At 47.9% G+C, this 26,417-nt stretch overlaps 2 protein-coding genes and 1 long non-coding RNA gene across 10 annotated transcripts; 2 read left to right on the top strand and 1 right to left on the bottom strand.

Moving 5' to 3' along the window:
- Window positions 1–1,786: 1,786 nt before the first annotated feature.
- FBXL15 (F-box and leucine rich repeat protein 15) lies at window positions 1,787–7,793 on the top strand. Of its 2 annotated transcripts, XM_062580167.1 has the most exons (5): window positions 1,787–1,849; window positions 2,379–2,629; window positions 3,406–3,908; window positions 4,289–4,442; window positions 7,440–7,793. In XM_062580167.1, the coding sequence occupies exons 2-5, from the start codon at window positions 2,447–2,449 to the stop codon at window positions 7,569–7,571; spliced, it is 972 nt and encodes a 323-aa protein (XP_062436151.1). In that variant the 5' UTR covers window positions 1,787–1,849; window positions 2,379–2,446; the 3' UTR covers window positions 7,572–7,793. The 2 variants fall into 2 exon arrangements, with proteins under 2 accessions (XP_062436151.1, XP_062436152.1); XM_062580168.1 differs by lacking the exon at window positions 7,440–7,793 and having other exon boundaries at window positions 4,289–7,310.
- CUEDC2 (CUE domain containing 2) lies at window positions 5,581–20,364 on the bottom strand. Of its 4 annotated transcripts, XM_062580170.1 has the most exons (10): window positions 20,270–20,364; window positions 18,757–18,863; window positions 12,890–12,981; window positions 11,882–12,025; window positions 11,500–11,561; window positions 9,908–10,041; window positions 8,649–8,819; window positions 8,231–8,292; window positions 6,499–6,559; window positions 5,581–6,109 (listed from the first exon to the last, which is right to left on the bottom strand). In XM_062580170.1, exons 3-10 carry the CDS (start codon window positions 12,961–12,963, stop codon window positions 5,963–5,965), a joined length of 855 nt encoding a protein of 284 aa, XP_062436154.1. In that variant the 5' UTR covers window positions 12,964–12,981; window positions 18,757–18,863; window positions 20,270–20,364; the 3' UTR covers window positions 5,581–5,962. The 4 variants fall into 4 exon arrangements, with proteins under 4 accessions (XP_062436154.1, XP_062436157.1, XP_062436155.1 ...); XM_062580173.1 differs by lacking the exon at window positions 11,882–12,025; XM_062580171.1 differs by lacking the exon at window positions 18,757–18,863.
- A 64-nt stretch (window positions 20,365–20,428) lies between these two features.
- On the top strand, window positions 20,429–23,856 carry LOC134142729 (uncharacterized). 4 transcript variants are annotated; one of them, XR_009958949.1, is made up of 4 exons: window positions 20,436–20,550; window positions 20,859–20,906; window positions 21,036–21,222; window positions 23,601–23,856. It is a non-coding gene; the product is annotated as an uncharacterized LOC134142729 (long non-coding RNA). The 4 variants fall into 4 exon arrangements; XR_009958950.1 differs by lacking the exon at window positions 20,859–20,906 and having other exon boundaries at window positions 20,429–20,488; XR_009958947.1 differs by lacking the exon at window positions 20,859–20,906.
- Window positions 23,857–26,417: the final 2,561 nt, after the last annotated feature.

Here is a 26,417-nt window from a genome sequence, read left to right as displayed (position 1 = left end):
ATTCTCCATCTAGAAACAGGATCAACCACCAGTGTGAGGAGGCTTTCTATGTCACAGGGCTTTCAGGAGCCAGCAGGTAAGGCTACAGCTGGGGGTATTCTTAGCTCCTCTAGAAAATCAAGAATCCTGCCCTTAATTTTCCCTGCATAAAGGAGATGAGCACTGTGCTAACTTAGGGAGGCACTGAGACCTCTGAAGTCTGTGTGGGGGGGGGCAGTACCACTTGCCTGGAGACAGACAGGTACTATAGTGGCTATCCCCAGAGGACAGACACTGGTCTGAGGAAGACGACCTTTCTTCAGATCACCCCTCCCCTGGCAGGGAGTGAAGCAGATGTGACACTGGTTTCCTGGGGTGGGACAGATTGTGCCATTGTCCATGATGTGATAAGAAGGGGGGGGGTGAGGCTTCAGTTAGCTTGGAAAAAAAAATCCAGGTAGCTTTGAAGTAGCCTGAGCAGAAAACTTTTAGGTCTTCTAGACAAGCAGGAAGGACACTCAACCAACAGCCTTCCTGAAGGTATTGAAATGATCACAGCTGGGATTTGCCCACTGCATGCACTCCCTGCTCTTTGCCAGGTGAATGTTTTCTGCAGTGCCTGTTGCTAACAGCAATCAGTAGCTTGATGCTGTCTGTACTGCACAAGGTGGAGAAGCTCAGATCCGGGCCAGGGCGGTCCACGCAGGGCCGGCTCCGCGGCCCAGGGCCGAAGTGCGTGGTGTGTCTGTGCGTCAGCGCGATCTACCTACGCAGAGGCCTTGGGGCTGCCCCGCAGGCCGGCAGCCGCCTCGGGGGAGGAGGGAGGCGGGAGGGACCCCGCGTCCGCCTGCGCTGCCGGCCCCGCCGCGCGGGCTCGGCCTTGTTCCGCCTCGCAGCAGCGGCCCCGGGCAGGGGGGAGAGCACCGCGGAAGGGAGCCGCGCCCGGAGCCCCCGGGGCCCGGGAGTTCCCGCGGGCGGCGGGCAGGGGCGGCCGCGCCGGGCCGGGCGGCGCCGTCGGCGGCTCCGCGCGGTGCTGAACGGACAGCTCCGGCCGCAGCGCGCGTGCGCGGGACCGCTCCGGCCGCAGCGCGCATGCGCGAGACCGCTCCGGCCGCAGCGCGCATGCGCGCTGGCGGGGCGGGGGAGGGGGGAGGCGGGGGTACCGCGTGCGCCGGGGGCCGCCGCGCAGCGGGGCGGCTGGGTGCGCACGGGGATGCGGGAGAGCTGGGGCGACAGCGGGCAGCTGGGGGGCTGGCGCCAGGCGGGGAGCAGGACGAAGGTGTCAGTGGGGCACTGGCGTAGCCGCGGGGTGTGTGTGCACATGCGTCTGCGCCGCACACGGAGGTGTGTGCGGGCCGGCGGGCGAGCGTGCCCGCCCGGCGCTGCGCACAGCTTGCATGCCGTTGTGGATCGCACCCTCCGCGCAGGGCCCTCGGGGCCGCCCCTGCAAGGAAGGGGCTGCGCTGCGCTGCGCTGCGCTGCCTGCCGGGTCGGTCTGCAGCTGTTCGGGCTGCAGAGCACGGACACAACTGCAGCCGCCGTAACGACCCTCGCAGTGAGGGGCCGCGCGGGCATTGCCCAGCGCTCCGCTCGGCCCCCTCCGCAGCTGCGAGCCGCTCGCCGCTCGCCGCACCCGTGCGGTGTCCCAGCCCGAAAGGCGCCGAGGCTCTGCACTCCCCTCTCCCGAGGCGGGCCGGCCGCTCGCGCGCGGGCGAACGCCCCCGCCGGGCCCCGCCCCCGCCCCGCAGGCCCCGCCCCCGGCGCCCCGCAGGCCCCGCCCCGCCAGGGCGCGCGCTCACTTCCGGCCGCCGGCGGTGACGTCGGTGGCGGCGCGCATGGAGCCGCCCGCGGAGCCCCGGCGGGGCGGCAGGTACCGGGGCGGCGGGGCCGGGGCCGGGGCCGGGGCCGGGGCCGGGGCCGGGGCCGGGGCCGGGCGGGGCCGCGCGGAGCCCGCGGGCTGGCCGCGAGCGCGGGGCGCGCCTGGCCCTGCGCGGCGCAGCCCGGGTGCCGGGGCCGCTCGTGGCGGCGGGCCCGGGAGCTCCGCGCTGCCGCGACCCGCGGGGCTCCTCGGCCGGCGGCCCCGCTCCCGGCGGTGGAGCGGTGCGGGCGCTGGAGCGCTGCCTGGCCCGGTCCCGGCCGCGGGGAGGGGAGAGCTGCGGCGCGGCGGCGGCGGCTGGGGGGCGGGAGCGCCTTCCCCAGCGGAGGGGAGCCGCGGCTGAGCCCTCCGGGAGGGCGGCGCCGGTGCGCGGGCTCGTGCCTGGGCAGCGAGCGTCCCAGGCCGGGGAGGAGGCGGGGAGCGCGGCGGGAGCGTGCCCTGCTGGTGGCGAGCCGTGGGGATTTCCCCCTTTGGGCTGGCTGTGGGAGAGGCTGCTGAGTTTCTTTCTGGCTGTTTGTCCTAGAGGTGCCTGGCAGTAGATGTGAGGTGATTTAGCCTGGCTTTCACCACAGCCTGGCTCCCTGGCAACTGATGATGAGTTTGACCCCTTCCAGAGGATGCCTCCTGGATCTGCCCTGGGAAGACATTCTGGTTCCACATATCCTCTGCCACCTGCCACTGCAGCAGCTCCTGAGCCTGCAGAGGGTCAGCAGGTCATTCCAGTCTCTCATCCAGCTGTATCTGGCCAACATGCACTGCTTTGACTCCAGCAAGGTATAGGATGGCTCCGAGGCTGGGGGAGACTCAGATGTGCCACTGCTCTGGGGCTAACATGGGAGCATGTGGCCATGTGGGAGGTAGAAACCCCTGGCAAGGATGCTGGTTTCTGCTCAGGAGCTTGAGTTAATGGCTCACTTGTTGGCCTGAACAGATGGGCTCAAGGGAGAGAGGTGGTGATTCAGGGCCCAGCAATGTGACTGTCTTTAGCAGGAAGCTTTGGGGAGCAGTGTGCCTGGAGCTCCACCCAGGCCATTCCAGGGCAGTGGCTTGCAAAAGCACAGCCAGCTCCAGAGTGGCAAGCCTGATAGATCTCACCTGGAGTGTGCACTGGTGTGGGTCTGCTAGGAGATAATGCTGTGCCCTGTCTTGAGGGGAAGCTTGTACAAGCCCTCGGAGAGACTGGATGGGCCTTGGAGATGCAGGAGTGGCTGCTGTTCTGTGAGGGGACAAGAGTGGTCTGGCAAAGAGTTTACGGAGAGCAGAGACATGGAGCTCAGCATGGGTGTATAAACTCAGTAGTGATGAGTGGGCTAGGGGAGAGACCACTTTTTGGCTCTCTGAGGGCAGTGGTAGAAGCCTGGTCACGAGATGTTGTTGGGAGGGAAGCCTTAAGGCAGGGTTTGCCCTGGGACTAGGGGAGGGTGGCTGTGGTCACCTCTGTGCCACAGTGGAAGACAGGAGTGGGAAGAGCCTCTGGGTGAGGGCCAGGCTGAGCCAAGCTGATTTGAGACCGTGGTGAGTGCCTCATTCTTCCTGGGTTCTCTGTGCAGATTGGACCTGCCATTCCTAGAGCTGCTTTCGTTAACCTGCTGAAGGACAACGAAGTATTGCATCAGCTGGCGCTCCAGAACTGCTCTGACTGGCTGACGGACCGGGAGCTGCTCCCGGTCATCGGGCAGAACCACCACCTGCAGCAGATCCAGCTGAAGGGCTGTGCCCAGCTCAGCCGCCATGCGCTGGTGGCCATCTCGCTGAGCTGCCCCAATCTGCGCCAGCTCTCCCTGGCTCACTGTGAGTGGGTGGACAGCCTGTCCCTGCGCAGCCTGGCTGACCACTGCAAGGTGCTTGAGGCCGTGGACCTGACGGCCTGTCGCCAGCTGAAGGATGAAGCCATCTGCTATCTGGTGCAGAAGTGTGGCAAGCTTAAGTCTGTCTCACTGGCTGTCAATGCCAATGTGGGTGATGTGGCAGTGGAGGAGATTGCTAAGTGCTGCCCTGAACTGGAGCACCTGGACCTCACAGGCTGTCTGCGAGTCAAAAATGACTCCATCAGGTACTGGGCAATGTGGGAAGCTGGGGTGAGGATGGCAGGAGTGAGGAAGAGGAGGCATAGAGAAAGAAGAGTTGAATTTCCTTATGCTGGAAGCAGAAAGCTGCGTTTTGGGGAGAAGCTGCTGGCAGGCCTTTCAGGAGAAGGAGGGTTTGCTACTGGCAGCAAATTCCCTGGGATGCCATAGAATGTAGATGTGGGACACAGCTGACTTGGTCTGACCACGTCCCTTGAGTTTCTCTCTGGAGCTGTCATGTTGCTGCTCCCAAAGTACAGGGGCTGCGTGTGTGTGCACGCGCTGACCTGCTGGGAGTGGAGAAGAGGGTGAATTGTGTGCTCAGGAGTCCTGGCTTACAACTTGCGTGTGCTCTCTTTCTTGGCAGGGTCCTGGCTGAGTACTGTCCCAAGCTGCGCTCGCTCAAGGTGAAGCACTGCCACAATGTGGCTGAATCCAGCCTGAGCATCCTCCGAGGCCGCGGAGTAGAGCTGGATGTGGAGCCTCCGCTGCAGAGGGCCCTTGTTCTCCTGCAGGACGTGGTTGGCTTTGCCCCTTTCATTAACCTCCAGATCTAGAACTGCTGCTGCTGGGGGTGGGGAGGGGAGGGGGTGGATACGATACTGGGATCCCAGGAGGATGCCAGAACCGGTTGCTGCTGAGGCACGCGGAGAGAGGTCGTCCCATTGGTGAGGCTGGCCTGCGTGGGGCTCACTCTTCTCTCTGGGTGTTCACGAGTGTGCTCTGATGGTGTCTCCTGGGGAAGTAACTCCCTCTGCAATAGCATGCAGAGAGCGAGTGACTTGCAGGAACACCATGGTGCTGAACAGGCCTTGGCCAGGCCAGCCAGTAGATAGGACTTATTATTTGTTCTATTTTAAAACTTAAGTGGCAGCTGTCCAAGGAGCAGGAGAGTGTTTGATGGGGACTGTGGAGTACTGTCCCTTAAGGTGGGTGTGCAGGGCATGCCTGAAGAACTGTTGGGAACAAACTTAGCTAGCTGGAGCAGAAAGGAGAGAAGCTGCCAGTCCTCCTCTTGGAGAGGGCAGGCCCCTCTGAGCTCGGGGAGAGGGGGCAGTGTGAGCACAGCTCCAGGCGGCAGCAACTGGCTAGCTGGCATGAAAGGGCTGGCAGGGGCCCAGCTCAGGCAGCATGTGTCCGTCTAGGCCTAGCTGCTTGCCCCTGGGCACTGCTTCAGGCCAGTGCAATGGAGTTGTTCTCTGGTACTCTGGGGCAATGGGCTCCTGCTGCAGTTTCACTAGAGGAAATACACCAAATCTAGCTATGCTGTCACTGAAAGCAGTTGATAGTTGCTGCTCATTTCTTCTAGATTCTGATTTATACTTTGGTTAGTGCCCAGGCCTTCTGAAACTCCATCCTGCTCCATGTCACAAGGCTGTGGCTTTTGCACTCAACAGTGGTGAGAGAAATGGCAGGGGCCCTGGCTGTATTTTCAACTGCAGTTTATGCAAGCTGTGTTGGCAAGAGTGGCCTAGCTCTGGTCTAAAATCCAACCTCCACCCTTGTAGCCACTAGGTGCTTAACCAAACAGCAGCTGCCTCTCGTGGAGAGCATGATGAAGACAGTGGTTAAGATAAGAGAGGGCAACCCTGCTCCTCTCCTTGGCCCAGGAAGCGTTGAAGGCAGTGTCTGTAAAGCACATGCACTCTCCAGCTGAACTACACACCAACTCACATGATCTTTATTAAACACTAGCACTCATTTTAAAACAACAGTGCATACAGACTTGTAAGAAGCTTGTTGCAAAAGCACAAGCCATATCTTAGATCTAAAAATGTCCCATGCAAGGAGTAAAGGAGAAAACCCATGACCTGGACAGCTGTTGCCCTGTGCCCTAGGGTGGTGGGACAGCTACGCACAGAGAGAAGGCCCCTCCTTGTCATCTGGGTTAGTTGGAGAAGCTGAAAGCAGTGTCCTGGCTCCCAGGTTAGTTCCAATTAGTGGAGGGTAGAAGAGTCCCTTCTCGTCGCTAGTGCCACGTGTCCATCCTTCCATGCCCAAGCCAGTGAGGCAGAGGCTGAAGAGCAGGAGAGACTGGCTGTCAGTGGAACTTGTACTTCCTGGCTGGTTTGAGGCTGATGTAAGTCCTCTTCATCTCCTCGCTCTCTGGCTTCTTTATGTCTTTGTACCTCTCTCCCTTTGTACTCACCACTTGGTTATCAATATAGCGGATCAGCTTCTTGGGAGCCTGCAGAAGAAAGACATTGACACTAAGTGGACTGTCATACTGCTGGGGAAAGGGAAGGGCCAAGCACAAGCAGGGCATGCCTGGGGTGGCCAGCCAGACTGGGATGGACTGAGTTACCCATCACGTGTGCTGGGAGCCCAAGTCAAAAATGGGAGGGAAGCTGTCTGGTGGGGTGGAGGCAGGAGCCATGCTAGTCAGGAGTGGTTAAGTTCAGCCAGACCTTGCAGCACCCCTTAGCTAAACTCATTTTTCCTCTTTGCTGACTAGTGGTCCTGTGAATGTTCCTTCCTTGCGACTGCCCATCTTCTTTTTGGGCTTGCAGTCAGCTTTTTAGACATTATAGCCAAAGGACTTTCAAAGAGCTGGTGAGCTAGGTCTGCTCTTCTCACCTCTTTTGGTGGAGCTGGCCGATGTGTTTTCTGATCTTCTGCGCTATCCACCATCATGTATCTGAAACACAGTAAGTTTAGCAAATTCTACGACGTGTTGCCTAGAGCTGCTCAGAGCCTATGTCTTCTCTGGCTGGTTTGTGGCTGTGCAATGTGTACTACTTGCCTAGACTGCAGCTAGGAGCACTTAAGGTTTCCCTCTGTGTGAAACAGAAGTTTCGTCCCTTTGTAGGAAAGAAGTGTGCCATCCTTCTAGTAAGAATCCAGAAGGATTCTCCTGGAGTAGCATCCATGGACGTTTGTGAACAATATCAAAACTCAGGCTGCTGAGACAATGAAGGCAGCCCTTGTTGAATGAAGAAAAGTCTAGTCTGGTATTTAGGCAGACTTGCTCCTTTTCAGCCTGAGTGATGGCAGCTGAAGGAGACAAAAGTAAGATCCACACTGCACAGGGCTGAGCTGGCTGCTTCTGCCCTGAGGAGATGGTGTGCCTTTAAAGCTCCGTGTACTACTTGAGTAGGAAGCGGGTTTGAGCTGGAAGCAACTTCATAAAAGTATCACCTCATTCCCTATGTGACTGACATACCAGGGCCCAAATATTTGCTTGCTGTACTGCTGGGTTACTGCTCTTGAGACTTTGGAGCTGGTTCAATAGGGGGACAGTGCAGCTGACTGTGACTTTTCCCTCAGTAATTAATATAGTTGCTCCTGTATATAGTCAACTATGGTGATCTGCTCTCTGTACCTGTGCTTGAGTGATGTTTGAAGCACAGGATGTTGCCAAAATGTCATTAAAGTGAAGTTCCCAGAAACACTGCTGGCAGGTGGTGCTTTTTATTTCCTTATATGCTCCTTTGAAGCAAGCCTGCACATAACACAGGCAAGGACAGGGACTATTAATTCAGTCTGGATGACATTCTGCCTTGTTTTATCTTCCCTAGACCATCAGCTGTTTTTCTGTCACTGGGGAGGATGTAAAGTGGTGGAAAAGACATGGCTGGATAGACATGTGGAGTCTGCATGCCCACAGGAGAACACTCAGGAAAGCTGATACCTTAAAGTGGATTGATTAAACCACAGTATGTGTTCTCCTTCTGAAAATTAAAGTGCTTTTGGAAGTGAATAAAGCTAAACCAATCTAAAGCCATCTTCATTCCCAAGAAGTCTACAGGGGATTTCTGAGAGGATTCTTTAAAAACACCCAATGCACACCTGCAGTAACTGAGATTTAATCTTCCCAGTGTTGCTGTACAGACAGTCCCTTAAAGAAATCTTTAGCCTTCTTTGGACTATCTCCAAGGACTGAGATATGAATGAGCTGCTGTAGTTCCACAAATCACCATGTGTACCTGAGCTGCAGCATGATGTTTGTGCCTTGAATCTCTAACTGGGACCTCAGCTGACAATACTGTGTCTTACTATATATTTGTAGCAGTTTGAAGTCTCACAACCAGCCAGTTGCTGTGCTCCAGCTGATGAAGGTAACTTACTTGTATTTCAGAGCTCTAAAAGAAGCAGGAAAATCCAAACTTGTTTTCCCACCCACTGATTATACTTACACTCAGATGTGTTTCAGCTACACCCAAATTGGCATCATAATATCTTTTCCAAGCATCATGCAGCCCACGCTCTTTACAGATGACACTGTCATTCTGACCTTGGTCATCTGCCATGACCTGCTTTATTGCAAACAGAATAAGGCTATATGGGAATCCTTGCATTTGGTACTTACTTCTGCAAGATAACCTGTTTTAGTTCCTCATGATTGGGTGTTCTGCGGGGCCGTGCCCATTCCTGGGAGGAGACAAAACAGGTGTGTTAGTAGCAAAACAGTTGGGGTGTACAGCTCCCCCTGCTAGCTTAGCTGACTCCAGTTGCTGATGTAGCATTGCCAACCCATGTGGGAAGGGGGATGCCAGACACAGCTTCTCTGAGGTGCTGGCTTGGCTGCAGGCATAGCCTGTCCTCCAGAGAGCCAGAAGAGGGAGAAGGGGTGGTGGTTTGGGGGGGTCTGCCTAGCTCATTGCTGGAAGTGGGCAAAGTTCCCACAATCAAAAATTTCAGCTTGCAGTAGACAGCTGGTATATCCATATGTATCTGAGCACTGCACTGCTTTTTGGCCTAGTGTCACCTACTTCAGTGTACGATACCTTTGTGCTCATGCCTGCTGTGCCAATTTCCACCTTCTCCTCCACAATTAACTGCACTGCCTCCTCCAAGTTACCCAAGGCCATGGACAGTGCCTTCTCTGCCTGGCCCATGGTACAGGCAGGGAACATCTCCAGTAGCAGCTCCACTCCATCCTTCAAGTCATTGTCTTCCTAGTTAGAATAAGACAGACATGGGCTAAGCTGGGGATGTAGAGGGCAGGTTACTGAAAAGGGTCCCTTTGGTCTTGTATTAAGTCAGGAAATTCACCTTCATCCTTACACTTAGCTGAAGGCTGTCACTCCTTACAGCTATGACTGTAAATCTCCTTCCTGAAGCTGATATAGGTTTGCATCTTTGGCAAGACAAAACACTGTTCTTCCTTTATCTCTTCCCCCTGTATTTCCCTTATGGTAGGGCTTCTGTTGCCTGGCTCATCTGTGTGGCCCTGCTTTCTCAGGAGTGAACGTTCTGGGCACTGCAGTGCCAATGCTCTATTTTCCCTCCCTGCAAGGTTATATGTGCTCAATCAGGAAAGGAAGGATTGGCTAGGCACAGTGCCCTCTAGCCACATTAGAAGGCAACAGCCCCTCCTGGCCATGGACACAATGACTGACTGCAGAGTAAGAAGAGATCCATACTGGAGAAACAGCAAGCAGAGCTTGGGAGGTGCAGTAATGCCTGTAACACAGGTGATGCTGAATGGTGCTACAAGATCAGGACTGCTGCATCAATGACTCAGTGCTGTGTGGCTCAAGAAATACACAGCACAGAGGCTGCTTGAGGGTGGGACTTGAGTGTCCAGGACCAACACCTAAAGGCACCCTGTTCTTATGCAGGCTGCAGCTTGATAGCTGGGAAGAGAAATGGAGTGATCCAACTCAGACTGTAGAGTGAGCCTGGGGGAACACAGTTCAAGCACGGTAAAGCCTGGCTAGGGCTGCAGAGGCATCCTTACTGCACTGCTGTTGGATCTCTGGGACAAGCTCCCATTAGCCCCAAGCCACCACATCAGTGGCTTGGAAGAATGAGCCAGTGATGGCTCATACTCTCCTGGCAACAGGTAATTTTCTTTTTCCAGTTAGTGACATAGACCTGTTGAGGCCACATAATGGAGGAGATCACAGATACCAGTGATACTATGTCACAGCCTATGCTGTGGTACCTTTCAGAGCCAGAAAATGCCCTTAGGTGGTGCTGGTAACCTGGTGCTGGGTGACCCTGCCCCCAGTGCTTCTGCTCCTCTGCAGGGTGGCCATACCTGGGCCCCAGCTCCCTCTGTCAAAGCGCGCAGATGTTTCCCGTTGCAGGCTCCTGCTGCAGGCTCCTGGCCCTGGGTCAGGTCTTCAGAAGTTGCTTCACTCCCGCCCTCCACAGCCTTTTGGCCAGGTTTCTCTTAAAGACACAGTGATATCTTTTGAGGAACAGCCCCACAAAGGCAAGAGCTCTGGGCTTTCTGTTAGTATTAAATTGCTAGTGTGTCATGTACCCTTTGGATTTGAAAAAATACCAACCATTCTGTTGTACCCTTCTTAGGTGACAGGAGGGGAAAAGTGCTAGTGCTCCTCCTCCCTTCAGTGGGGACAGCTGCAGCTCTAATTACACTGACCTGCAGGAAGGCAGAACTAACACATGCTGGAATGTCTCTGCCCTGCATTTCCAGGCCTTATCAGAGGCTGCTTCTGAACACAACTCTAGCTGTGAATTCTCTGGGCTTCTAATGCTTGATTGTGGATACTTATGGCATTTTTTTTGTCTTGTTTTTAAGAATTCACTGGTGTTTGCTCTAACTGTGAACTGGGTATGGGTTAGATTTTAAGTTAGGGAATACACAGTGGTCGTTCTTGTGCTGTGTGCGACCCAGCACATCCTGTGATCAGGTTACTCTGATTCATCTCTCTCTGCAGTTCTAATACAGGTTCTTTCTGTGTCACTCTAAGAAGAACCATTTCACCTCTTCTGTCATCTGTAAACTGGGATGGTGCTGTCCTTCCACACACAAGCTGTATCAGGATCCTCAAAGGGTAGGATGCAGGGGACCAGAGCAATAGGTTTTGTTAAGTACAGGAAAGCAGTAAGTAGGATGAAAGACAGGATTGTCTGTTCTACACTGTATGGCGTTCTGGCTCCTGAGAAGAAAGCAGTGATGATGCCAGACAAGCAAAACCCAGACTAGTATGCTCTGAAAGGTTTCATGCCCAGGCACTTGACCTATCTGCTCTCTGGTGGGAAATAGCTTTGACGATGGTAAACGTAGCAGTTCAGCTGATCTGTGAACACTGAGGCTAGAAAGGACCCCTAGGACGGTATAGTCTTCTGCAGTCCTGCAAACCCCTCCCGTGATTCTGCATCAATACCAGGATACATGGGGTGACCAGGAAGTGAGTTTGAAGGATGCGCAAAGTCTACAAGTGATAAGACATTGTCAGCTGGATTCGGTTTGATGATGCACCTGACACAGGCTGCCCATATGGCCTTAGGCATATGGCTACCAGAGGCAGGCAGAAATCCCCACCATCAGAAGTAACCTACTGAATTTTGACCAGCAGCCTTGTATCTGCCATTTCTTCTTCAGTACTCTGGATCTGTTCTGAGTGGCATTTGGAGATCTGGTCAAGTGTATTTTACCAACCCTCCCCACCCTGTATGTCGGATAGTATTTCATGTGAGGTATACCTCCCATGTGTGGATCTCAAAAAACACCGAACAGTAGGAAAAAAAGTCAATCAATCAGACTACCCTATGAGATCCTATATGTTGCAAACAAGATTGTGTTTTGTTCTGTGACATTGCTCAACCCCAAACACTGATGCAGAATATACTTCTTGTGCTGAAATTCTCTGTTTAACTCACCTCTGTTGCGAGCTTCACCAAGCCTTTCAGAGAGAGAGAACATCATCTCACAAACATCCCCACTACAAGAGACAGAAACTGTGTAATTAGTGTGAGGAACAAGCACTAGCCTACCCTACTTAGCTACCTCTTTCTAGAGAGACCAGGCTTGCTGTGAAGCCCAGTGTCACAAACTGGCATTTCAGATGGCCCAGGACCTACTTGCAAACTATAGTGGGATTAGCATTTGTGCAGCCAGACAAAGCCTGATTTAATCAGAATGGCACAGGTTCAGTACTAATACCTCCTGATCTGGCTGTAAGAAAGAGTTTACGGTATTGAGAGGCTTGGGTCTAGGTCCCAAGGCATGGCACATACATACAAAACAATCACATTCACACACCTATGTATTTCTGCAAAACCAGGAATATACGCCTCCATCATTTCCACAAAGGTGTCCATGTCAAAGGTCTCTTCAGAGGACTCTGGTGAGCCCAGCTCTTCCAGGACACCCGTGATGTAGGAGAAAAAAACATCATCCATTCCACTGGAGACAAAAAGAACACAGGACATGGAAGCAGGGTCAGCAGGCCCATTTTCTCTCACTTTCTCTCTCCCCCTCTTCCCTCTAACTTTGTGTCTTTCTAAATAGAGCAGCAGAAGGACCCTTATAGCCTGTCTCTTATGTTATGCACAGATCTCAGTAGGAAAGCCAGGTAGCATGAAGTCAGTGGCTGAGTGGGAAACTTCTAGGGATAATACAGAATACTGCAGAAAATACTGCATGCCATCCTCTTCCTGGGCAGCACTGAACGAATGCCCCAGCATGAGGCAGAGGCTATGCTACTGTAGGTACTTCAGCTGAGCTGAAATATTGCAAGTGCTCAAAACCTTGACTTTTCAACACTGACTGGTCAGGTGATGTCATTATGCTCCAGTCAATTTGCAATTCCTATGCGATGCAGTGTTCTCTTCTTGCTGTCCCACACTTGTGTCACTGCTGCCACCAGCTGCAAAACCAGCTGCTGTGTTCCAGCCTCCAGGTGGCTGTATTTTTGCCTGCAGGCAGAGTTTGCAACAGGGAGCGCCCTGACATAGCACTGTGCTGTTCACAAAGCCTTCTGGGATCACTGTGGAATGAAAGGAATTCCATATTCTAATGTATACTATTAGGCAGGAAATTAATCATCTTGGTCATCAAAGAAATGACATGCTAAATTGTAATGCTAATAATGGTTGCTCGAACATTCACACTAGACCAGGTGCATCCTGAATCAGACTTAAGGAAAAGCAACACAAAAGATAGAAAAGTTACAATGCTCCACTTGGAGCTCAGCATAATGTGCAGAGGGGCAATTAATATAGAGCAAAAGCTCAAATGATGATCTTGGATGTTCCTATCTAGACATACCTGAAGTCTGCAGCAGGGATGTGGGACTGGATGAAGCGTGTCAGTGTGTCTCGAATGATCCTCTCAAGCGCCATATCTCTTCAAATCTTTTTCTTTAAAACATAAGAGGAAAAAGAAAACTCCATGTAATTTCAAATGCAAGAACTTGATCAAAAGATCAACATGATCAAAAGGTATGCATAGTACAGGAAAATGTATGCTTCCCATCAGAACAATTCATGAACCTCTCCAACCTGACATGTCACCCCTAGGTAAAAGCAGTCAAAGATACCTGCAAAAAGCAGCAATATGAGGAAATATCAGCCGAACTCAGTCTCTTGAGTATCCTGCTCGTGTTGATGCTGACAGTACGCAGCTGTATTGCACATGTAAAACACCTCCCGGGGCAGCATAAACTAAAGCTGGAAATTCAGATATGTCCGGCTGCAGGACCTCAGACACACCTCCTGAGCTGGAACATTGTGCAGCAAGCAGGGGTTGGGTAGGGGGTTTGCTTGCTCACTGCAGGAAGGGCTCTTAGCTCCAGTTAAGAGCATTTGTAGTGATGCCTGCACTCAAAAATGATGGGGAGGAAAGTAATGCCTCTTGGAGAAAAAAGACAACCTAGAGTGGATTTCACAGAGAAATACCAAGCAGGGCACAGTCAACTAGACTGCCAGCCAAAATATCAAAGGTCTCCAGGTCAGGCATGGACTGCCAGTGGAATCCTGCCCAAACAGGAGCCTGTTGTTGTGCTTGGTAAATGAGCCATTCTGCAGCTGCAACAAGGGGCACTTGATAACCTCAAACTCGCAGGGGAGTGCTAAGAATCACAGACCTCCTACACAAGCAATGACAGAATGGGGCTGCCCACAGCCCTTGTTCTGCTATCAGTACCAGGCCTGGACTGAACGTGGTGGAGAAAAGCCACTCCTTAACTATTTCTCCCCCCTTGGGCCTACAAAGCTGCCAGGTGAACGAACACTCAGCATAAGCCCCAAGTTCTTCCTGAGGAAGAAAATTAGCCCTGCATCTGCAGGAACTGTCATAATCATTGTCCATAGAGCTTACAGGCTACAGATGTCATCATGCTCCCAGCTGTACTACTCCCTGACTTCATGTGGAGCAGTCTAGTGGACTGCTAAGAAATGATTCCCACAGGAATCAAGGTTCAGGATTTCCTCAGATGAGACTTCCATAGCTAGCAAGATAGAAGCTGGACCACTCTAACCACATTCAACGCAGCTCTTTAGGGGCCTAGAAACAACCAAAGCCCATCTGTCAGGAGATGTATCTTAGAGTTCATTAAACCCTGCACTGCACTTGGCTACCATCTCAAGACCATAGCAACATGCTATGCAGCATGGCAGCAACAATGCATGGCAGCAACAACTCCTCTGTTTGTGGCTGGCCAGAGAAGCACACCCAAGCCAGCCAGATCTGCCTCTAGCTATAGTCATATTGAGGCTCCAGTCATTTGTTTCTTGACCTAGAGGGAGAAAGCTGTGACAAAAGCTTACATGAAAGTGCTCTGCTGGGTCTATGGCATCACACATTGCTTCTCATTACAATGATTCCCTACCTAATAAGCCCAGTCTGTGCTCTTCTACTCTTCAGGACTTTGAAAAGATACAGATACTAGAAGTTTAAAGAGACAGGACTGTCTCTTCCGGTATCTCTATGTCAGCACCACTCCCTTGAGGCAGGAAGACAAGTAAGCAAAGACCATCACAACAGCTGGCCACAAAATGTGAAACATGCTGACAGAAGAACTACTCTAGTTTTCACCACGATCAGGGCTAAACACAAAAGCTGCCTAATCACCTAAACTCTCCTGCAGCTATGATTAATATTGACACTCCCATGCATCTAGATCCAGTAACTAAAGAAGAAAACAAACCCTGTTTACATTTATCTCTCATTTGGGACAAAGAACAATCAGTTATCAAAGCTGCACTGTTACATGACCAACAGACATACTCAAACTCAGCACCTCTGCAACAACAGCCAGGAGAAGGCACCATCAGACAAGGTTTTTTGTTTGCTGTTTTCCTTTTAAGCTAAAAAGTTTCTTTACCTTCTGTAATTTCAATAAGGAAATTTGCATTTCACAGTATTAGAGGAAACCAACAGTCTAAACACTCTTAAATATGAGCTCATCATGCAAAAACCAAGCCTCCAAGTGAACTCCTGACCACTGTGCTGCTGCTTTTGTCTTTCAGCCTCATTAGGATCCTTTGTTGGCATTTTTCTCACTTTTGCAGATGTCATGGCCTGCAAGTGTGAAAGCTGGCAGTAAAAATTACCATGTGTATAAACACCTTCCAGCTGCCTGATTGTTGTTTGTGTGTGTTTTAAATGAGTCATACCTCTAGCAGTGAGGCAGAAACAAGTTTACCTTTGTTGTCTTTGCAACATACACAGAGAAAGGTGAACTTCCATTTCAGACATCGGAAACCCAGTGATACGATTCCGACTCTCACTGGTAGCAAGATGACTGTCCTAAGCAGCCAGTTTTTCCACATCTTAAGCTTCTGTGAATGCTGGCTGCCACCGACCTCCCTGGAACTTACAGATTTCAGAAGAAAAGTTATTTTCTTGTTGCAGAAATTAGGGATGGAAGATTGAACCATAACAGTCAAAATGTTCTTTCCACCATCACTACTGTCCAGACAAATGCTTGTTTCCTTCTTACTCTGAGTCTTCATGATATCCTGGGAACTGGAAATCTAGAAGATTTTAGTCCTTTCCCTGAAGCAAGCCAATATTCTGGGAGAGACAACTATATAATAACCAGTAACATTGCCTGACAACCCAATTAACTGAACAACAGAGCACAATTCACCACGTCAAAGGCACTTTTGTGAGCACCATAAATTAACTGCTAGTAATTTATTCTTATCAATAGAACAGGCAAAGTCACTCATCTCTTTAAGCAAAGACACTTGCAGTCAAGTCAGACTGGAACAAAAGAAATATAGGAAAAAAAATAAATTGGCATCAGAAGTATTGTAGCTATGGCCAGTTGCTAATTGCTCATTTTGAAACCACTTTCCCAACCTCTAACAACCACAAGGAATCCTGGTTTGAAATGATTTCAAATGTTTTCCCACAGAGTTACCATGCTGGTATCGGAACAAAAGCTATTTCCTTGCGTCCGTGAGAGTAAAGAAAGCACTAGATTTTACTCATTGGGCATAAATTCCCTCTGGCACCTCACACAAATACATCCACCAGCACACCCAGATTTAAGGCTTACACCTAGAGAAGCCAAGCTGCCACCTTTAGCCTACCTTTGAAGAAAAGAAACCCTTTAATGAGAAAAGCATGGTCTTACAATAAAGAATAGAAAGTGGCTAGCTGATTTCGTATTTCTTCATGGGTCAGCCATTGCCTTTGTACCTGGAGAACCCATTTGTGCTCCCGTAATACCACTCCCACAAGACTGCAGGTGCTAAGCCTTCTGAAAGACAAATACACCTGGATTCCTCAAGGAATAAACTGATGTTGTTGCATGTTCTTCGCACATATCCAAATTTAGAATTCCATAGCTCATGACAGCAAAACACATTATGTATTATGCCTTCAAAAGCCACATTTTTTCCAGGTGTGACATCTAATAGTTAAGAGAGAGATTTAACAGTATGGCTTATCCTTTGTGCACAGTTTTGTGGAGACATGATTTATAATGCACTGAATGATCTAAAACTCAGCAGCATAAAAAATCGCTTTCTCCAGAGCGCAATTGTATTGAAAAGGTGCTAACATTGTTTTAAACTTCTAGTCATAATGTCAATGTAGATATTAAGATCACTTTGGTAGCTGCCAGCTGATTCAACCCTGTCTATGAAAGTCAATTCTTGTCATTATAAGCGGGGCTCTGTTTAGCATTCTGCATGGAATAAACTTTATTTTTCTTAAAGATACAGTGAAGACACATTATTCCTGTTGCTCTGTTCTCAGTTAGTGGCTTAAAGCTTTGCACTGTCAGAACAGGAAACTCACTGGAAGTCCCTGTAATTTTTTAGACAATCATAAAACACTGGAGTTTATCATTAGAGTCTCCAGTGGAGCACTATAAGCCATCTCATTAAGACAGGATTGGTTTGAAATAACAGCAGTGTTTATCCAATTCATGTAACATTTCCCGGCAGTCTTATTTCCTCACCTCAGGAAGAGAGGAGTGGTATCAGTTTTCAAAATACGAATGTGAAAATTATTCATTTTCTGTACTGGATACTTTGGCCAGCAACTATAATATCCTACTGTCTGTCCTGAGTTTCTGGCAATCTCCATCTCTCTTGCCCCTTTTCCTCTTATTATGTTAATATCAAATTTGCTTTCTGCAAAACAACTGCAGAACTACACCCTCCTGTAAGTACAGTTACCCTTGCAGTGTATAAAATACCTGCCTATTCTGTATTCCAGAAAAGCTGGCTTCTCTTTGTACAAGGCATATGATTCTGCCTTTCTTTAAAATTGAGTGAAAATCTGACATGTTTGCATATGGCTAGATCATTTCTGAAGGCTCTCCAATTTTCAGTAATCATTCTTAAGCAGTCAATGTGATGGGATGGCGATGATTGATTGTGCCCTGGACTTTATATTAACAAGACAGACTTGAGGAGAGCAATTTAGGAAAAGTGTTTCTGAGCTAAGATGAACTGTCATTCGGGTGTATATCAACTTTTATGAAATCATAAATTTGCCTATCAATGAGTTGAAGTTTCTGTAACTGGAAGGAAATGCATATTGTAGACTTTAAAAATATTCAGAGCAGGTCAGAGAAACTTCAGGTAAAACTGATCTGGCGGTCCAGCAGAAGGATTGACTAAAATCTTTAGAAGGCTCTTTCAGCCCAAATTTCAATAATTGTTCTTAAATAGGTAAGTAATGAGACAGGGATAGTTCACTGTGTCCTTTCATGCAGCTGCATGTGTGCATGCGCACGCTTGGGGAGGAGTGGACCCCTGGGATATATGGAGCTCTCAGTTCACTCTGTGAAACACAACCTCAGAGGAAATCTCTTTTATGTAAATAACATATATCATGTATACAATATAAAAAGCAATAGTCTGACCTGCAGACTATTTATTCCACTTCACCTACGGATGTCAGCAATAAGGTTCCTATAGCTTCTTTCCTCTGGAAGTGTTTTCAAACCTCTTCTTCTCAACTGCTTCCTAATTCAGTCTAACAAACTCATTTCCAGGACCAGCAGGAGAAAATAAGGAGCAAACGTCATGCTTTGTGAAAGAGGACTAAAAAAAAACCCTGTCTCCAGCTGAAGAAAGCAAAAGGAGACTCAAACCGAGGGGAGGGGTTTGTGAGGCAACAATTATCCTGCCTACAGGCACTGAAGAACAGCTGTGTTTTCTCTTTTCTATCCACTTCTATCTTCTTCATTCAAAATGCAAGGTTTTCAATTGCTACTCTTTAGCTAAAAATACAACAACAGACACAAGTCTTTTCTCCAAAAGAAATTTTCACTACAAGTAGCAAACTATTTTATTTTGGGAAACTTTGCTGACTTAAAACAACTTAAAGGAACACCTTGTAGACTCAATTTCAGTGCTTCTGTTTTTGTTGCTGAAGAAGTCCCTGAAAGGACTTCTGTAGTGTGTTTGCTATAGGAGGGCAGGCTGAGTTCGCTGTGCACATACTGCAATTAACTGCTTAATGCTAGAACATTAAAATAAGGCTTCTGTTAATAACTTAAGTCTCTTCCACTAGACTAACATAACACATGAAACTAATGTTGACAGCCAGAATTCTCCCTCCCCTCTGAGAGCCATACTGGATGCCTGCACTTCCTAAAGCTACTCAGCCAATATCTGTGGTCTAGCTATAGTTCATGATACTGTGCTCTGCTGACACTGGACCCTTACCTGAGAGGGAGTGTACAAAGACTCAGCTCATGGTCAGCAATTGCAAATCACTTTGGTGATGGTAGTAGAATCAACAGCCTATGAATGCTTAGCCCAAGTCAAGAGTCCTGTATGGGAAATAAAAGCAGAATGAGCTAGACGGAGCACAATAGACTCTTTCTTTGTATACTAGTGTCCTTACGCTATCATTCAAGTCACTTGTGACAATGTTTCCTAATGCAAAGGGTACAACTTTGTCCTTTGGAATAAAAGGTACTACAAAAAAAGACTAATTTGAATGCCAGAATATCATCCTGTTAGCCTTAGAATTCACTGTCGTGTTGGGATTTTTTCCCAACATTTATACTTTCTGTAGTATGGCTTGAAAGGGTCCCTGAACATAATTAATGAATTCCAGAAGAATTTGTGGCATCATCATGACTATGAAATAGAACTTGTTTCTGGTTGCTTTAATAAGATAGACAAGAAAACACGGGTTGGATTTCCCCTGTTGTTGCTGCTGCATGCTTTTGGCACATGGTCAAGGGCAAAGCATCAGAGACCCAAACAGGGTAAATGGCTGGTATTTAATTTATCTTGAGCTATAATCCTAGACCTAAAATACTGGCTGAGTAACTTTGGGAAGTTATCTATTTCCACTGCTGCTATTTCCTCTCCTGTAACAACAATGATAATACTCAGCTATTTATCTCCCAAGGACTTGAGAGAGTTCAGCAATACTTAAAAAGCACCTAAGTAAATTCTGTAAAAACACTAAATACCATTTCGACATGATATATATCTTGAAGCACTTCACTGCCTAACTTTAACACCCTCTTCAAAAGTAATTTGCTTAAATAACAGATGTCTTTACACACCAGGGACAGTAATTATGCTTTTCTGGCACTAGTGATGAAATAATCCTAACTTCTGTAGTGAGCAGCTTTATGCCTTGCAAAAGCATACCTCCCTACCGCTATCCACAGTAACTAGCAGGCTTCTTCCCTGGAAAGAACTAAGGCTCTTTATAGGCTTGCAGGTAAACCAGTAAACTCCCAAATTATAAATCTTGCTATCATTACGCACGTGAGAATTAAACAAAGCTTCTGATTTTTTAAGCCTCCCACACGCTCCGGCCCTGTCCCCAGGATTACGCACAAAACAAAAAGCTTTCTTGAAAGGGGCAAAGCACAAAGGGGGCCGAAACTGTGCGGGCCAGGGGGACGCGTGCTTTACTCGGCTGCATGCAGGGGTCCCGCTGGTGACCGTGGTCGCTACGCCCACGCCGCGCCCGGGCCCGCGCCCGCCTGCCGCTCGCAGGCCCCGCAAGCGCCCCGCGGGGCGGCAGCGGGGCGCCCCGGCGCGGGCAGCCCGGCACCATGGCCCGGGCTCCGCGGCCGCCTCTCCGCACGGCCTAGCGGGGCCCCGCCGCCCTCGGGGGCCCGGCCCGGCCCGGCCCGGCTCGCCCCCGCCCCCCGGACGCCGCTGGGGGACGGCCGTTGGGGCCGTTAGCGGCCGTTGGGGCAGGGGTCACCTGGTCGCGCGCGCGCGCGCCTCCCCGCCGCGGCCTCGCTCTCTCCCGGCGCAGGTCCCGCGCAGCGCGCTTGAAAGCGTCACGTGGCTGCGCCCGCCGCCAGTCATAGAGGCAGGAGCGGGAGGGTAGAGCGGCCTCGTGCTGACGGGCTCCTGCGCCGCCATCTTCGTTGCGGGCAGGAGCTGCTAGGCGGTGGCCCGACCGTTGCTCTGGCGCTGGGTGCGAGCAGCTCGATCCGGTCCGATCCGCTCACTACTAGCGGCAGCGCCAGGGCGCTCGGGGTGCGCCGGAGGGCTCCCGGGCAGGGGGCTGCGGCTGCCGGGCCCGGCAGGCCAGAGGCCGCCCAAGGGGTGGTTGTGGTGACCCCGGGGGGGGGGGGGCAGGGCCACTACTGCCCCGGCAAGGTGAGGCCTGTGCTCAGGGCCTCTGCACTGCCGCTGGAGAAGGCAGAGGGGAGAGAAAAGGTGGCAAAAGGTGATGGCTGGTGGTAAGGATGCCCAGGCAGGCAGTGGTGCAGAAGTACTTGCAGTCGGAGAATGCGGGAGTCAGTCACTGAAACACCACCATAAAGTGAAGTTTTCCTCCCTAGCAGCTCAAATGGCATGTTTGCTGAGTGAAAATGAGTGAGGCTATCCAGGTATTTGGGATGTTCTTCCTTAGATACGAAGTTCTTGTCAGATGGAAGCACTGATCCCGGAGCTTCCACTTTCAGAAAAGGTGGAAGCTGCATCAGAGTTGCCGATCTCAATTTTTTCTCTTCTAAAAGCCTCCCTGCTGAATCCTACATTTGACAAGTCTCTGCTTGTGCCTTTCTTCTGATTGGGAGACTGGAAGAATGGACCGCTTTACTTCAGGGGAGCCTCAGGGCCATTTGAGAAGTCACAGCAGAGCAGTGCTGATGGACAGGATTGCTGCTTTTGCCTTGCTCACTGCAGCCCCCATTTCCCAGTAAGGTGAGCTGTGCTTTCATTTACTTGGTTTGACAAAACTATCAGATGCTTTCTGCAGCAAAAGCTTTGGCAACGTCAGCTTGAGAGAAGTACCATGGTATCAGGTGTTTCTCCTTCATAAAAATTCTAAAGCAGCAAGGCATAATTATTTTCCAACTCAGTAATAGATTCCTAAATATATATCTTGCTCCTCAGTAATACATTGCTAAATTCCAAACAGATGGGCCTGATTCTGCCTTGGACTGTATCAGGAAAAATTCAGAATAATGCCAGTCGGATATGGAATGTTATTCCACACTCACTCCAGTGGTCATTAAAAGCAGAATCTGTACTCATAGGTTTTTTTTTTCTGCTTATATACATTCCTCCCTTCACCTTATGTTAATATATTTCATTTTTCTCTTGACTGCTGTTTGCCACACTTATCCAATACATTGACTGAAACTAATTAACTATGCAGTATTGTTTTTCCTCCGTTATTCTATGGTTTTGTCTTAGTGTGGGAAATGAAGAGTCTGAAAATCCCCCATCAAATCTAATACTGCTAGGACAGGTTTCAACTTGTATGATGCCACTGTATAAAGGGCATACTGGAAATGCCACTGCTTCTGGGGCCGGTACAAGATGAAAATTGTATTACATCACAGCGAAGTGGAAGGGGAATTTTTGAAGAAAAAGAAGTAGCGCATGTAAAGCCCCAAGAAATTAGCAGACTTTAAAGCTAGGAGAAATGATCATAGTTATCTTGTCTGACCTTATAACTTCCCTGAGTTAATTCTTCTTTGAACTAGACCAGGCCTTCCCAAACTGATCTATGTCCAGGATAGCATATGAGGTTTTGCTGCCTTTTTCATAGGTGGTCCATTGCACCTTGTTCAGTAGCAGAATTTAATGACTAAATTTTTGTGTGTGTGAGTGTGCTTCGTAGTTTCCTTGACTTACCTGGAAACCTCAAGACCCAGGAGATGTTTTGAGAGTTCTCAGGTGTCATTAATTCAGACAATTTGTAAACCTTTGCTTTAGATCATAGGTTTTAGAATGACAGCAGTCAGGACCTCTGTTTTTCTACATTGCAAATCCTTAAAAAGTTAACTGTCAGTCTGGCTGGTAATCAGGTCAGTCTGTCCTAGGGAGAATGAAGGCAGGAGAAAACCACACTAGTCTTTGAAATAGAGATTTTAGAAAAATCTAAGGTTAAAATGTGACTAAAATTCTCCTACCAGTGCTTAGGCTTCTCCTTTTACCATACTTTCTTGCAATGTAATGTAAGAGGGTGGTTCTTTTTCTGTTTAGGGGAATATGATCAATATTGTGGTACTGATAACAGGCGCTGGAACAAATTTAGGAATTAATTGCTCCCTTAATTTAAAGTTAAATTCAGAGTTTCTTGACCAAGAACTCTGTAGAAACTCCACAAGGTTTCTATATTACAAACACACACGCACCAAACATGCCCTTTTTAGAGAGTCCAGGCAGAAAGGAGCAACCCAGCAGGAAATGGTTCTTGAAGAGCCCTTCCACTCATCAGTCACAGACTAGTGCAAACCAGAGAGGTTAACATACCATCTAATTGGTGGGATCCTGTTCCCTCACAAACCTCATGAGTAATGCAGGTGTGTTGAATCAAGCCAGATGAGTATTTTCTTCTCTAGCTTATTATTAACTCCTTGTTGTATAACATACTTAAAGTAAGTTTCTTCTGTGGTAATTTAATGCGTGGGTGTATAACATTTGTACATGACTAATTTTAACTGTTACATATGCTTCTCTTTTATATTTGAATTGAAATTAGAGAACAAAAAAATGTATTCTATCCACTTTGTCTTGCCCCCTGCTTAATGTAGGCATGTTCCCTAGAGTAGGTGTTCTACAGATTTTGTCTATTCTAGTTTTGAAAAGCTCTGGTAATGGGGCTTAACCTAAAGAAAGGAGCTCATTGCAGAGGTGTGTCTCCTGATATTCTGGCTATATTTGTCATCTTTTTTAGTTAATCCCATCATCTATTCATATGTGTCCTTCAGACTATTCAAAATATTTTCTTATCCATTAGTAGGCCCAAAATATCAGTACATAGCTGTGGTTTTTGTCCACTGTTTTTATTCTTACTAAGCCAAAATGCACTTTAATGGTGATTTACCTTCAGTCTTCTACAGGCCTGCTTTGGCAACTTAAAATAACTGTACTTCTAGAGCTAAAAATCTCTGGATTTTTTTGTTTTGTTTTTGTTTGTTTTAGTTCAGAATTGCATTTATTTTTAAGGCATTACAGCAATTCAGACCTTAAGTGCGTAAAACCTCTGCATGCTCCTGTGAAAGTGCATCCCTCTCCCTGATTTCCTGCTCCTACCAAAGGAGACTGACTCTCCAAATTAATTTTTGCAGGAATTGCCGAGTTGCTGTTTCTCAGGACAGAGAGTAAAAATGGAGTCCTGGAGCCCTCTGGTGGATGCGTATAGAAAGAAGTCAGCTGAACATGCGAGTCATTAAACTCTGGAAACGCATTGCCATATTCACCAGTATACATATACACCAGTACATATACTTAATTTTAAATCCAAAAGGGGTTTCTTTCTGTTCCTCCTGAGAAAACTTATCTTGCAATTTCAGAGTCTTACAAATAAATGAATCTGTATCTTGACATTGCAATTAGATTTTTTTAGAGTCTTTTTGTCTTTGCTCTTCCTTGGTAACAAGAAGCTCTACGTGGATATTTCCTTGATTCTTTCTGTCATGCTGTGCCTCCTCTGCTTTAGTGCTACATGCACATTTTATCACAATTACAAAAATCTTGCAGACAAGTAACAGACGATTCTAAAGATGTCTCTGACAAAAGAATCTGTTTCATTCCTGTATTGTGGCTTATTTAGCTTTCTAGTGTTCACAGGTATAAAAATGTTTTTGTGACAGAGAAACGAGCAAGTAATCTAAAAATAAAAAACAAAGTTGGTGAATAATAAGTAAATTAATAATTTGTCTATCGTCTTTCTGTCAGGGAACTCCTTATGCTTTACATTTGTGTCTTTATCATCATTTTATATATGGAGCACTGAAGGATGCTGGAGCGCTTAAGGATGATTTGTGTTTCATTATGAGTCTGTCTGTGGCAGAGCCAGAAAAAGGAATCAGGAATTTGGGTTCCTTGAATCTTTTGCCATACCAACTATATTACTTACAAGCCTTCTTGAGGATATGCAGGAGGGAAATGGTTGGTGGTCAAAGTCATTTTACAGTCTCTGACTGTGAGGTGTTGAACAAAGTGTAAGGAGCCAGGGTGCCTTTTTTTGAGGCAGCTTTTGAACTGCTCTGTTGACTTACCTAACCTTAAAGGAGCAGTAAGAATGTGATACTTAACATCTATCTCTTTAGTAGTTTAGTGTTATAGACAATATTCTCTAAAAGGCCCTTGATGCTGTTATATAGGATGATGTACTCAAGCCAGTGAAAAAAACAATTATAAAGTTGTTTATTTAAAAGTCAATTGAGAACTTTCCAGCTGACAATGTCAGATGATCCCACGGCTAGGAGGAGCTTTTAGTCTTCTAAGTATTTGGAATATGGTATACTTCTGGGTGCAGATACCTAAGTGCTGTAAACTCTATGTAGGGCATTTTTTTCTGAACTTCTTGTAGATGTAGCTAGTCAGCTAGCTAAGACTAATAGTACTAAGACTAGCTACTAGTCTTGGACAACAGTCAGCCATTAATGGACATTCGGTTGTACTGAAGTAACTGACATTTACAGCATCAAAACTGTTGTGGCTTCTTGCAGTTTGTTTGTGAATGCAGGTTCTGCTGCCAGGATGAACCTTTTGGCCCTAGAATATTTTACAGACATATGCCACAGTAGCTGCTGTGCTCTTTGCCAGATCAGGGCCAAACTGTTTCACATTTCATTTACTGGAAGCTTTTTAGTTTGGCTGTTGTGTTTTATAGATACAACATTGACAGGATTTGTTTTTCTATTGTATTCATATTGGAAAGTCACTTCTATTTTTTTTTAAGCAACTAACTCAACCAGAATTCACATGTGAAAGCTTTCCCTACTTTAAGAAATGGAAAACTGTGATACATATCAATCTGTATTTAAACATACTTCTGAATTTTCATTAAAAATTGCCTGATTTTTGCAGTTGATAAAACTAAAATGTGGATAGGATTGGGACACGATTTAAGCACTGTCTTACTGTTACCTCTGATTTCTTTTGTTCAGGTGTAATGGGAAAAATCTAACCAAACTATTTCTGTACTGGAGAGAGTTCAGGACACAGATTCTAATCCTCACATCCTCTGTTTTGGGGCATTATCCTCATTACACAGGTGGATAAAGTGAGCCCAATAACTAACACTTGACCTCTCTTGTTGAAACACTTGAGATCTGCTACTGAAAAGTGTATAAAAAGCTACATACTTCTTATTATAACTATACAGCTTTTCTTTTACCTGTTCAAGCACTTCATCTCAAGAAGGCTGAAAAGAGAAAACGTTCTCAGTTGAGATAATGTACCTGCCTGCAGAACATTTTGATTAAATCGTGCACCATAAAATTATATTTTGAGTAAATCACGCAACAACAAAATGAATGCTGCCTTCAGGAATTCCCTCAAGAGCTCCAGGCAGTTTGTGGTTTTTGGATTCTACTGGCTGGTATTTTTGGCCAAAATATTCCTTGGATGTGAAGAAGGGATATAGTGGGTATCTGGTTCCTTGTCTGCTCTTGATGCCTTGGTCTGAAAGGATTTTGCTTTGCAGACGTGACTGGCAGATAGAAGAAGAGGAAAAAATGAGCTGGAAAAATTAGAGTTGGGAGACAAAATTGTTCTAAGCAGTAGTAAAAGAAAGTTGCAATGTCTGAGAACAGACATAGCCTTTGGAAGTGCTTAGTACTTTTCATCTGGTTTTCATCCATAGATGCACATTACTAAAACCACTTTAAATAGCGTACAGGAGAGGGTAAATATTAAATGGAGCTTACTGTCTTATAGTCTGGGTTGTATAGATGTTATCTTCTTCGTAGAGCATGGCCTGGTTAACTAGGGTAAGAATACTCATTATTTCACTATGCTACTGATTCCTCCTCATGTGATCAATGAATCCAGCAGTTGGTGAGGAAAGTACACTAATTACCTTTTAGCAGCCCAGTTATTTTTCTTGTCGTCCAAGACAGAGTCTTTGTGGTTTCAGGGCAGCAGGTGGAATAATC

Source organism: Rhea pennata, chromosome 7, assembly GCF_028389875.1.
Source record: "Rhea pennata isolate bPtePen1 chromosome 7, bPtePen1.pri, whole genome shotgun sequence".
NCBI classification, from domain to species: Eukaryota; Metazoa; Chordata; class Aves; order Rheiformes; family Rheidae; genus Rhea; species Rhea pennata.
This window is presented reverse-complemented; position numbering and strand designations above follow the sequence as displayed.

Excerpts from the sequence above, each read along its gene's own strand:
- FBXL15 (XM_062580167.1), top strand. The coding sequence starts at position 2,447 with ATGATGAGTTTGACCCCTTCCAGAGGATGCCTCCTGGATCTGCCCTGG. Across the intron at positions 3,909-4,288 it reads GTCAAAAATGACTCCATCAG|GGTCCTGGCTGAGTACTGTC; the intron begins GTACTGGGCAAT and ends CTTTCTTGGCAG. Across the intron at positions 4,443-7,439 it reads TTGTTCTCCTGCAGGACGTG|ACCATCAGCTGTTTTTCTGT; the intron begins GTTGGCTTTGCC and ends TATCTTCCCTAG.
- CUEDC2 (XM_062580170.1), bottom strand. The coding sequence starts at position 12,963 with ATGGCGCTTGAGAGGATCATTCGAGACACACTGACACGCTTCATCCAG. Across the intron at positions 11,562-11,881 it reads GGTTTTGCAGAAATACATAG|TGGGGATGTTTGTGAGATGA; the intron begins GTGTGTGAATGT and ends TGTCTCTTGTAG. Across the intron at positions 8,293-8,648 it reads CAGCAGGCATGAGCACAAAG|GAATGGGCACGGCCCCGCAG; the intron begins GTATCGTACACT and ends GTCTCCTCCCAG.